Raw genomic sequence first — 12,591 nt, 5'->3', positions numbered from 1 at the left:
ACCATGATGGAAAAGAGTATGAAAATGATTATACATAAAGCTGAGTCACTTTGCTGTACAATAAAAATCAAACACAACATTGGAAATCAACTATATTTCAATAAAAAATTTTAAAACATGAAGCAAAGCAATGTAAATGGCTCATTAAGATAAGATTTAAGACTTAAGAGTAGGCATCTTTGCTTTTTTCCCTTTCCTTTAGATAGAAATTATTCTGTTCTGTTGTAGTTTTCAGTAAAAAGCTTTTTCAATTAAAAAATAAATACATAAATAAAGGCATGTATTTTAGAACTGAATGACAACCCTGTTCCACAAAGTCCTTTGGGATATTAGCTTCTTCCAGCTCACAGCTCCACTCACTCTTATCTTCATGGACAAGGTAGCATCCAAGTTCCAGGAAGCAGAACGAAGGAGAGTATGGAGTAGAAGGAGTAAAGGATGAGCTGGCTACCTCAGCTATTCAGAGGGAGTCTCTGAATATTGTCATAGGACACTTGTACCTATGTCCCATTGAGGACTTTCATTGCATAGCCACACCTATTACAAGGGAGGCTGGGATATTTACTTTTTCTTTGGGACAGCCCAAAATGCATTATTATAGAAAAGGGGGAATGTTGATACCGGGAGACAATAATAGGCTCTGTCACTCACAGAGTTTTCAGTCTCTTTGCAGTATTTCTGCCTATTTTATCCTTGGCTCTGCTGACGCCTGTTCCACTATGACTGAGAGACCCACCCCAGCTGCTCTGCTGCTCGGGTTTTACGTACTTGCCTCTCTTTCTGTGCTTAGTTGCTCGGTTGGATCCAACTCTTTGCGACCCCATGGACTGTAGCCCTCCAGGCACCTCTGTCCATCAGGGTCCTCCAGGCAAGAATACTGGAGTGGGTCGCCATGCCCTCCTCAAGGGGATCTTCCCAACCCAGGGATTGATCCCAGGTCTCCCACATTGCAGATAGATTGTTTGCCAACCGAGCCACAAGGGAAGCCCAATAGTACTGGAGTGGATAGCCTATCCCTTCTCCAGGGGATCTGCCCGACCCAGGAATCAAACTGGGGTCTCCTGCATTGCAGGAGGATTACCAGCCAAGCTACCAGGGAAGCCCTAATCTCTTTTCTAGATCTTCTATTTCCTGAATCCCAGACTCATATTGCAATTCCATAAAGGGCTCTTCACTTTAATATACTATGGGTGACTCAAATTCAATACTTCTAAAATTAAACTCTTCCCATAAAAACACCCTCTTTATCTTCTCATCATTGTCTATCCACATGTTTACTGAAACCGGATTCCTCAGACATGCCTGGAGTTATCCTCTTCATCTCTTACATGTTCAATGTCCTTTTTTGGTTCTCTCTTCTTCATCCTCTCTGATTTTGTTCTCATGGTTATCAATTCAGTTCAGTTCAGTTCAGTCGCTCAGTCGTGTCCGACTCTTTGCAACCCCATGAATCACAGCACGCCAGGCCTCCCTGTCCATCACCAACTCCCGGAGTTCACTCAGACTCATGTCCATCGAGTCGGTGATGCCATCCAGCCATCTCATTCTCTGTCGTCCCCTTCTTCTCCTGCCCCCAATCCTTCCCAGTATCAGAGTCTTTTCCAGTGAGTCAACTCGTCGCATGAGGTGGCCAAAGTATTGGAGTTTCAGCTTTAGCTCATGGTTATAACTAACATCTAATGAACATTTGCACATGCCAATATAGACACATTACATATTTTAACTCATTTAATCATTAAACAACCCTACCATTATGATTATTTCCTACTACAGATGAGGAAATTAAGAAACAGAGAAATCAGGTAATTTTCCCAAATGTCACATGAGTAAATGGTAAAACCAGAATCTGATACCAGGCAGTTGATTTGAGAGCATTCTCTCAACCGCTGTAACATTCTACTTTAACCCTCATTTTTTATTTCTTGTATAGTTATAGAAGGCTTTCAATTGGTTTCTCTTTTCTAATCTCCCTAACTCCTCCCCCAAATTCCATTGTTCAGATGACTAACTCCCACAGTAAACTTTCTAAAATACAGTCTCATCATGTTAATCTGCTGCCTAAAATCCATCAGTGCTTCTCCATCACCTTTAGGTTAAAATTCCAACTTCTTAATGATGCACAAAGTCTTCCATGGTCTGGCCTCTGCCTACCTGTACAGCTTCTTCTGAAACCTCCAGTGAGCCAACTGAGATCACTTGCAGTTTCTGAGCAGAACTTGCTTCCTCCATGCATCTCTGTGCTTTTGTACTCACTCATAGCTCCTACTTCAAGGGTAGACTCTTATGGAAAGAGCTCAAAGTTTCTCAGGAGCAGAATGGCTCACCCTCTGTATTGATAGCTACTGTCATACTTTTCCCTTAGCATGCTAAATAGAGTTTACTCTTCTCTCTCCTTTACTGACCTTCATAAGTCCCTTGAGGGAAGTGTTGATTCTTTTTCTCTGCAGACCTACCAAAGTACTTAGGGCATGCTAGTCACTCATTGGCTTTCCCAGGTAGCCCAGTGATAAATAATCCAGCTGCCAAAGAGCAGGAGATGCAAGAGACCCTGGTTCCATCCCTGAGTTGGGAATATTCCCTGGAGGAGGAAATGGCAACCCACTCCAGCATTCTTGCCTGGAAAATTCCATGGACAGAGAAGCTTGGTGGGCTATAGTCCATGCGGTCACAAAGAGTCAGACATGACTGAGCATGCACCATCACAGTCACTCATTAAATGGCCATCAAATTAGGATGAACTAAATAAAGACTATGTTTGAGTGAACTCCGGGAGTTGGTGATGGACAGGGAGGCCTGGCGTGCTGTGATTCATGGGGTCGCGGAGAGTCGGACACGACTGAGCGACTGAACTGAACTGAACTGAACTGACTGAAATAAAGACTATAACCGCTTCATTTCCTTTTATGGCATTTTCCTAAACAAGGCCTCTGATAGACTTCTTGGGCATCACTGGTTTCAACCCAGATCACCTACCTGCAAGGGAACTTCGTCTAGAAGTGGGGTCAGAATAATATAGAAGCCTATCACTTGGTTTGGTACATCTTAGGGATGGACATGAGAGTCTGGAGGTAAAGAACAGGTGGGCCAAGAAGAACACGAGTATGTTTACATTAGTGAAGGGAGCAATGTGCCCCACAGGATAGTGACGGCAGGACATAAAAGGTATTCAATAATCCTGAGAGTTGTTCTTAAAGGAGATAAGTAAGTGCATTTTTAAAAGTGCATTTTCTTCCTTCTTTTGCATGGCAGTTATTCTGAGGGGAAGCCAGTGTAGAAAGTCTTGGGATGCAGAATTTTCCAAAAAGAAGCACAGGATAATTATACTTATTTCATAGGATTCTGGTGCTTTTGTGACAGATATCCAGGAGGGAAATTACCTTCACCCATCTTGGCTCAGTCCCTTCTCCACTCTTAATCATCCCTTCAAACTCACATACAGTAGACAGAGCAGTTGTCCTTCACCACTGAAGAAACGCAGCCCAGAGTTACGTTACCGTGGAAACAGAATCATTTTTTTTTTTTTTTGCTGCAAGACACATCACTTCATCTGCACTATTATGAAGCAGAATACATTGGTAGGGCTGGGAGGGGAATCAAATATTCTGCCTGCCAGTATTGTGCTTGGCCTCTGGGTGAATAGATGACTTTCAATTAGAGCGCTTAAATATCTTTTAACTTTAATCGTTGTTATTAGAGGCCCAACAGAATTTTACTTGGAAAAGAGTGAAAAATTCAACTCTGCTGTTCAGGAGAGAGCTATAAATTTTTTCAAGCTAGAACATTTCTCTTAAAGAAAATACAAGAGAATTTACAATTAATGGTTTCATTGTGTGTAAAATAAATGCCTTTGTCCTTTGTGTTTTGACTTTCCTACTTGATCCCATTGTGGATTTATGAGATTGTCCAGACCTCTTTCTTCCTTTGTCTCTACTCTAAGCTGCTTTGTAGTGAACATACATATTTACAATTTTCTCTGGCATTGGGCTGCAGGTACTCAGGTTCTCCCTTCCTGAATTACTGCCAAGCCCATCTGAGCCTTGACTCCCTAGCCCAGCCAAAGCCCTCACTCCCATTTGCTGCCTGCTGCAGTGACTGCCAGGCTTGCCATTTTTTATACCCAACCCTAAATTTAGCCACTGTCCTATTTTATTCTCTCCTCTTTTAACTACTTTTTTACTGTTTGTGTTGCTGTCGTGAAGGGTGAATCTACATGACCTCCACTGGCAAGAGAATCAATTCAGTAAAATTCCCGAAATCTAATAAGAAGCCCTCATCCCTTTAGTTCCAAAAATGCTTACAGTCACTGCATTTTCTTACAAGTCCAAAAAAAAAAAAAATTAAAAAAAAACAACCCAAGTAAAACATATACACACATGCAGAGTCTAATTTCAATCATAGGGAAATCCCATAAATGAGAAGAAAGAACCATCTTTTATTCAGTTCAGTTCAGTCACTCAGTCGTGTCCGACTCTTTGTGACCCCATGAATCACAGCACACCAGGCCCCCCTGTCCATCACCAGCTCCCAGAGTTCACTTAAACTCATGTCCATCAAGTCGGTGATGCCATCCAGCCATCTCATTCTCTGTCGTCCCCTTCTCCTCCCACCCCCAATCCCTCCCAGCATCAGAGTCTTTTCCAGTGAGTCAACTCGTTGCATGAGGTAGCCAAAGTAGTGGAGTTTCAGCTTCAGCATCAGTCCTTCCAATGAACACCCAGGACTGATCTCCTTTAGAATGGACTGGTTGGATCTCCTTGCAGTCCAAGGGACTCTCAAGAGTCTTCTCCAGCACCACAGTTCAAAAGCATCAATTCTTCGGCAATCAGCTTTCTTTACAGTCTAACTCTCACATCCATACATGACCACTGGAAAAACCAAAGCCTTGACTAGATGGACCTTGGTTGGCAAAGAAATGTCTCTGCTTTTTAATATGCTGTCTAGGTTGGTCATAACTTTCCTTCCAAGAACTAAGCGTCTTTTAATTTCATGGCTGCAATCAGCATCCGCAGTGATTTGCATGTAAATTAGGAAAATGGGCTTCCCAGGGGGCTCAGTGGTAAAGAACCTGCCTGCCAATGTAGAAGACATAAGAGATGTGGGTTTGATCCCTGGTTCCGGAAGATCCCCTGGAGTAGGGCACAGCAACCCACTCCAGTATTCTTGCCTGGAGAATCCCATGGACAGAGGAACCTGGTGGGCTACAGTCCATGGGGTTGCAAATCATTGGCCATGACTGAAACGACTTAGCATGCACAAATTAGAAAATAATATAACACTTTATAATACTTTAAAATTATTAGTACCTTAGTAAAAATAAAAACAAAAATAGACAAATGGAACATAATTAAAAGCTTTTGCACAGCAAAGGAAATCATAAACAAAATGGAAAGACAACCCTCAGAATGGGAGAAAATATTTGCAAATATTTGCAACAAGGGGTAAATCTCCAAAATATACTAACAGCTCATGCAATTCAATATTTTAAAAAAAAATCAAAAAATGGGCAGAAGATCTAAATAGACTTTTCTCCAAAAAATATACAAATGACCAAAAAGCACCTGAAAAGATGCTCAATATCACTAATTATTCAGTTCAGTTCAGTTCAGTTCAGTCGCTCAGTCGTGTCCAACTCTCCGCGACCCCATGAATCCCAGCACGCCAGGCCTCCCTGTCCATCACCAACTCCCGGAGTTCACTCAAACTCATGTCCACAGAGTCGGTGATGCCATCCAGCCATCTCATTCTCAGTCATCCCCTTCTCCTCCCGCCCCCAACCTTTCCCAGCATCAGAGTCTTTTCTAGTGAGTCAACTGGTCGCATGAGGTGGCCAAAGTATTACAGTTTCAGCTTTAGCATCAGTCCTTCCAATGAACACCCAGGATTGATCTCCTTTAGAATGGACTGGTTGGATCTCCTTACAAATCAAGACTACGATGAGGTATTACCTCGCACTGGTCAGAATGTGCTTAGTTGCTCAGTCATGTCTTACTGTTTGTGACCCCATGGACTGTAGCCCGCCAGGCTCCTCTGTCCATGGGATTTTTGAGGCGAGAATACTGGAGTGGGTTGCCATGCCCTCCTCCAGGGGATCTTCCCAACCCAAAGATGGAACTCAAGTCTCCCGCATTGCAGGAGGATTCTTTACCATCTGAGCCATCAGGGAAGCCCTGCCATCATCAAAAAATCTACAAACAATAATGCTGGAGAGGGTGTGGAGAAAAGTGTACCCTCCCACGCTGTTGGTGGGAATGTAAACTGGTACAGACACTATGGAGAACAGTATAGAGGTTTCTTAAAAAATGAAAAATAAACCTATCCTATGATCCATCAATCCCATTCCTGGGCATATATCCAGAGAAAACCATAACTTGAAAAGATGCATGTATGCCAATATTCATTGCAGCACTATTTACAATAGCCAAGACATGAAATTTACCTAAATGTCCATCCACTGAAGAATAGATAAAGAAGATTTGGTACATATATACAATGGAATACTAATCAACCATAAAGAAGAATGAAATAAGGCCGTTTGTAGCAACATGGATAGACCTAGAGATTATTATACTAAGTGAAATAAATCAGACAGAGAAAGACAAATGCCACATGATATCACTTATATATGAAATCTAATTTTAAAATGATACAAATGAACTTATTTACAAAACAGAAACAGAGTCACAGATCTGGAAATTATACTTGTGGCTACCAAAGGGAGAATATGATGGAGAGTGATAAATTAGAAGATTGGAATTAACATATTAACACACTGCTATATATAAAATAGATAACTAACAAATACCTGTTTTATAGCACTGGGAACTCTACTCAATATTCTGTAATAACCTATTTGGGAAAAGAATGTGAAAAAGAATGGATATATGTATATCAGTCATATGTGTATATAACTGATTCACTTTGCTGTATGCCTGAAACTAACACAGCATTGTAAATCAACTACACTTCCATAAAAAAATTTAAAAGTTGAAGAACTAGTGCTTTAATTCTTGAGACAGTAGAGCAACATTAGAAAGCAAGTGACGTATACGGAGGAACTAGTCAGTGTCAGCTGATTTTACATCCACATCTCATTTAATTCTCAAATTCATCTCAAGTGTAACTATTATCTCCATTTTACAAATGAAAGAATTAAGGTTCAAAGAATTTTTTTTAAAAGTCATTCCCATAGTCACCACATGACTGTGACAATGATTTCTGATTCTGACTCCAGTCAGAATCAGAACTGTATCACTGTGTCCAGCATCCAGCAAAACTCTCCTATGGGGAGGGCTAAAATCTAAGGAGAAAATGAGGAGAATATGGCCTCTAATCCTGGCTCTCCACCTCCTGATAGAACTGTGGAAAAACCATTTATTTGTTTTGAAGTTAGATTTGTCCATCCTTATTTAATATGGATAAATAAGCCCCTTTCTCCACAGATGTATAAGGATTCAAGTAGTTAATGTAACCAAAATATGTTGAAAATCTAAAGGGCATTTCTATTTCTGTAGGAAGAATGATTTTTGTTATTATAATAGACACAGATTAACAGGTCCATATCACTTGCAATCAGTTCAGTCCCAATCATTATCAATCCCAAATTCACAATGTTTTTGAGAGCAGATCTATTACAAATTTCTTAACACAATTCTGGGTTGGATAGTGGATGCATTTTTATTAGCTGAAGTGACAATTAAATCAAACTATTGTCCAATATGTACTTGAGCCATCAGTGATAGATCCCATTTTATCATATATCAAAAAGGACTCCTTAAATCCCTGGACATAATTAGCCCAAGTTGCTTTATCAATAGTCATAACACTGGTTTATAATATTATCCAACTGATTTGTGACAGGAATGATGGCCAATTCTATTATCATGTAACAGAAAATATTTTATTTTCCTCAACTTCATTGCATATGTTTCAAACTCAGGAAATGTTAATAAAATAAACAGAAAAATAATTGACCTAGAACCTGAAATTTCACTCTCCATACCTCTAACTAGTGGTAAAGAATCCACCTGCCATTGCAGGAGACATAAGAAATGCAGGTTTGATTGCTGGGTTGGGAAGATCCCCTGGAAGAGGGCATGGCCACTTGCTCCAGTATTCTTGCTTGGGAAATCCCATGGACAGAGGAGCCTTGCAGGCTTCAGTCCATAGGGTCACAAAAAGTTGGACACAACTGAAGTGGCTGAGCATGCATGCACTCACTCTAACTGACAATATCTGCTCCATTTTGGGCATTTGCTATCTATGTATTGTAATCTGAACGTTGCATACACTATCTGTTTAATTTTATAATGACCCTATGAAACTGAATCTATTAATATCTCAGTTTTAGGTTCAAAGAGTGAAAAATAACTTGTCTAAGTCATAACCTGTCCAAGTCTGTAGCACGGCCTGGCCTGTACCATACAGACTGATTCCAAGTGCAGGCTTTAACTCATGTCAAAGAAAAACCCACAATGTAAGAAAAACCCACAAAGTAAGAGTTGTGAGTTTAAGTTTTATTCAGGGATTTACTGAGGACTCTAGCCCAGGAGATGACCTCTCAGTGGCTCTGAGGAAACTGTGTCAAAGAGGGGGAAGAGAAGCCAACTCATACATGATTTTGGGAGCTAGGACATTCATGCAATCAAGCATATATCTTGGTAAAAGATTGCTGCTAGTCACAAAGAACAAATATTCCAAGTTAATGATTTTAGTGCTTTTCTATGAACGGCAAGATGCAAGAGTGTAGGGTCATTGAAATGCTTCCTGAGACATACACCCAAATATCAAAGGGCCTGTTTATCCAAAGCACCAAGTGCCTCGTGTGGTTTTTCATCCTGAATTCCTCTCAGGGTGGGCAGTTACGGTGGGTGAGGACAACCCTCATAGAAGCAGGTGGTGAGGGATGCCCTTTTCTTTGTTTACACCAGGACTCTCTACACCAGCCAAGTGCATAATCTGAGAAAACCAGCTTTCTTCTGCTGCCCATCTTCATTAAGCTCATTATCCTTTATTTTATAAAAGAAAAGAGGAAAGGGATGAAAAGAGAAGAGAAGGAGGGTGCAGAGAAAAAGAAAAAAAAAGGGAGAAAAGGTGACTCAATGTTGTCTATTGCTCCCCCCGCCCCCCACCCCGAATAACATGGGCATAAAATGCAGCTTTTTAACAGTAATCAACATTTTACACAATAAATAGTGAAGTGCCAGTTTGGTCTGACTTGATGTCATCTTGCCTTTGTTTTGGATTTATCAGGAGAAGTATTCTTGCAGATTAAAGGGCCACTGGAAGATATTTATAAAATCTACTGCTATCACCACGATGAAGCGCATAGTGTACTGGAGTCCTATGAAAAGGAAGAGGAGCTGAAGCAACATTTGAGCCTCTGTATCCAGTCCTTAAAGTAAGGCCTTTTCAAATGATGGTTTCCATGCACTCTCAGTCGCCTAGCAGGGAACATTTTAACTGGATGTAGATGAAAAGTCTCCCATAAATCCTATGTTTTATGAGGCTTGCTGGGAGCGCTACTTTGTGTTCTCTTCATGAAAAGCTGACATGCCAGAAACCCTGATTGACTTTTTTTTCTCCCTGCAAGGATGACTAAAAATAACACAGGAAAGATACAGGGCACTGTAGAGACAGAAAAAATGCAATATCAAAAAATGAAATGTAGCAGAAAAGCCCTTCTTAAGGCTGCGGTTACTTGTCTGCTCCCACCTAGGTCAAGAAATAAGTGGAAGCCCATGTGTCACCATGGTCACGGGAGCACGTGGAATAATAGAGCTAGGGGATGTCCGAGGACTCTCTGAATGCCCCCAGCCGCTCCGAGGCCAGGGGCCCAAGGGGAGACTGGCAAAGACAGGTCAGGCCCTTTTAGAGGTAGTTTCAGGAAAATTAGTTATGCCTTCCTCTTCTCTAGATTGTTCGTGGGAAGTGCTACGTAATGTACAGTGTTGTTTTTTTAATCTGGTAGAAATATTTATTTGCTCTAAAAATCTGAAAAAGGAAGTTCCCTGGTGGCCTGCTGGTTAGGATTCCAGGCTGTTGCCCAGCTTTAATGTCTGGTAAGAGAACTGAGATCCTGCAAGCCACATATATGCCCCCCCAAAAAAAAAATCTGAAAAAAATACATTAAAATCATGAATAAGATTTAAAAAAATAGCCCGTACTATTCCATCTATTAATTCTTTACTAACAATGGATTAAAAACCACAGTTTGCACTTTTTCTGATCCTATTTGTATGTATAAATATGAAGGTGTATTGGGTTGATTCTTATAAATGGAATTGGTATCTGGCTTTATCTATAGTTTTCTACCAAATGAAGTTTAAAGCAAACTGTCTTCCCTACTCTGCTGTTGCTGCTGCTGCTAAGTCGCTTCAGTCGTGTCCGCCTCTGTGCCACTCCACAGACAGCAGCCCACCAGGCTCCCCCGTCCTTGGGATTCTCCAGGCAAGAATACTGGAGTGGGTTGCCATTTCCTTCTCCAATCTGCCCTACTCTACATCCTATCAAATGGTCCTATTGTGGTTTTTCACATTTAAGGTTTATCCATTGTCAAATGGGCTTGATTAGGCTAAGAATGAACCAAGCAGAGTGCTATAGTATTTAAATCAATGCAGCCCAACCGTCTGGTTCTCCCCTTTCATATACTCTCTTGTAGGGGCAGAGGGTGGTCCTGATATAGTACAACTGAATTAGAGTGAAATCAGGAAGCTAAATGAAATTGCTCTGGATAATGCCTTTCCAGACTGGAACTGGGGCTGAAAATGGGTTTAAATTGGACCTGACAAATTTCTTTAAATTAACTTTATTGCCCTCTACTGGTCAGTAAGTAACTGCAGTTCTTTAACCATTTTTCATGCTGTGGAAAAATAATAATTTTGAGTCACTAAATTGCAAGCATTTACATAATACTTGTTATAGCAAGCATTGATCTGGTTCCTGAAAATACAAAAATAAAGCAGTCTTTGACCTTGCCCACAAGCAGCTCAATATGATTAGGTAATTCTTAAAGATAATATGCAATGAGTAATTTCAGTTCACTATTTCTCCATTAATTACTGTTTAGTTCAGTGTTAGTAAATCAATTTAGGTAAACTTTAAAGTTGAAGTTGTATCCATCTTAATAAATTCATATATTAGAAGCAACATCTAAATTTACAGGTACTTTTTCCAAAGAGGAAATAATCTCAGTGTGAAGGACCACCTTCTTATCTTAAACTAGTGACAAGATCCAATAAATGTGTACCTTGAGTCATTTCCTTCTTCAGTTTCCAGAAATAAAAGAGATCTTATTGCAAGTGAAAAGCAGCACCTTGAATCCTCACTGCAATCCCAACCCCAGGACTGGAAGTCCTTGTGGGGAGAGGATGTAGTTTATTTTGGCATGTGCTTCTGACAACTGACCAGAAGTGAAACAGTCTGTACAGAGCAGGGTGCACAATAGCTTTTGAGTCCTAAGAGGAAGAAATTAATTGTGTCAAAATTGTCCATAAGTCAGTATAGGTCAGGATCATATCCCCTAAAAAGTAAGCTAAAACAGAGATGATTTGGAAACTTCCTGATTACTGAAAATTACTTTCAGACCCAGCAGCTTATTTGACATTTTTTTCTGAAAGCCTCAAGTTCTTGCCCTGGTGATATCCCAAATCTTGTATATTCTGCCCCGTTCTGATTTTAGGGAATTATTTCAGGCGTTGGAAGGTGCTAAGGTTTACAAAGCACAAAAGCCAAAGGAAATAATATTGGCAGGACTATTTCTTCAGGGAAAGGAAATCAAAATAAAATAGCTTAAGTTAGATCTATTTTCTCCAAAGTTGCCTTGCCATGAAAATAAAGTTAATGATGAATTGTACTAGTCTGCTTGAAAACTGAGAGCAGGAGAATTATTAACATTACTATAATACTGACCTCAAATGAGCTAAGCTTTAAATTCTGAGAAACAGGTTTTCAAACAGGTTTATAGGCCAAAGAGAGTCTGGAACACCCCAAGGGCTTGACTTCCCTTGCCAGGTAATCAGTCAAAGCTATTACTGGGGCTCTGCCTTTTTCTTGTGGCTAAATAACAGAGTCCAAGTACACAGTTGCCAATTTCTAATGGGTATTAGGTGTGGCCTCCATTTTCTACCAGGCTGGGGGGAATTGGAACAAGTGTGTTTGAAGCAGTATCCACGAAGAAGGTGGCTTCATGCCTCAGAGGTTAAAGCCAGAGAGGTTGCATTTTAACCAAAATTAAAATGTTTATTGAGGGCCTAATAAATATTTATTATAAGCACTAATGTTGAAAATATTTTTTCCAAATATATAAGGATAATTCTTGCCTCCTGGGAGCATACCTTCTAGTTGGTAGATAAACAAAACCATGTGGAAAGCTTAATAATAATACAAAAGTTAATTTAAATAACATACTAGAAGCTGTCACAGTGAGGTTCGAGATTAATTTTCAAAAGCAGAGTAGAAAGATTTCCTGGTCCGGTAACCAGGAGACTTGCGCTCATAACCTTGGGCTATCCTTTGAAGCTCATTATTTTTCAAATGAACAAATAATATTTGTATCCAGAAAATAATTTTGACTCCCCTTGAAAGGTCAAGGAA

The 12,591-nt window shown here is 40.2% G+C and overlaps 2 protein-coding genes across 3 annotated transcripts in view; one reads left to right on the top strand and one right to left on the bottom strand.

Annotated features, from left to right (window-relative positions):
• Positions 1-11,934, bottom strand: part of LOC148777806 (uncharacterized) — a 101,907-nt gene extending 89,973 nt beyond the window's left edge. For both annotated transcript variants that reach the window (XM_088836190.1, XM_088836191.1), the window contains exon 1: positions 11,246-11,934. Coding sequence is in view for 1 of the 2 variants with exons in the window: in XM_088836191.1 (XP_088692317.1) it covers positions 11,246-11,255 (10 nt within the window). In the remaining variant the exon portion in view is untranslated. The remainder of the gene's footprint in view (positions 1-11,245) is intronic.
• ARHGEF38 (Rho guanine nucleotide exchange factor 38) overlaps positions 1-12,591 on the top strand; it is a 148,208-nt gene that overhangs the window by 80,097 nt on the left and 55,520 nt on the right. Inside the window, exon 4 of the mRNA XM_055433935.2 lies at positions 9,250-9,397. Coding sequence (XP_055289910.1) covers positions 9,250-9,397 — 148 coding nt within the window. The remainder of the gene's footprint in view (positions 1-9,249; positions 9,398-12,591) is intronic.

Source organism: Moschus berezovskii, chromosome 5 (assembly GCF_049115385.1).
Source record: "Moschus berezovskii isolate FMDL1 chromosome 5, NW_MosBer_1.0, whole genome shotgun sequence".
In the NCBI taxonomy this organism is placed as follows: domain Eukaryota; kingdom Metazoa; phylum Chordata; class Mammalia; order Artiodactyla; family Moschidae; genus Moschus; species Moschus berezovskii.
This window is presented reverse-complemented; position numbering and strand designations above follow the sequence as displayed.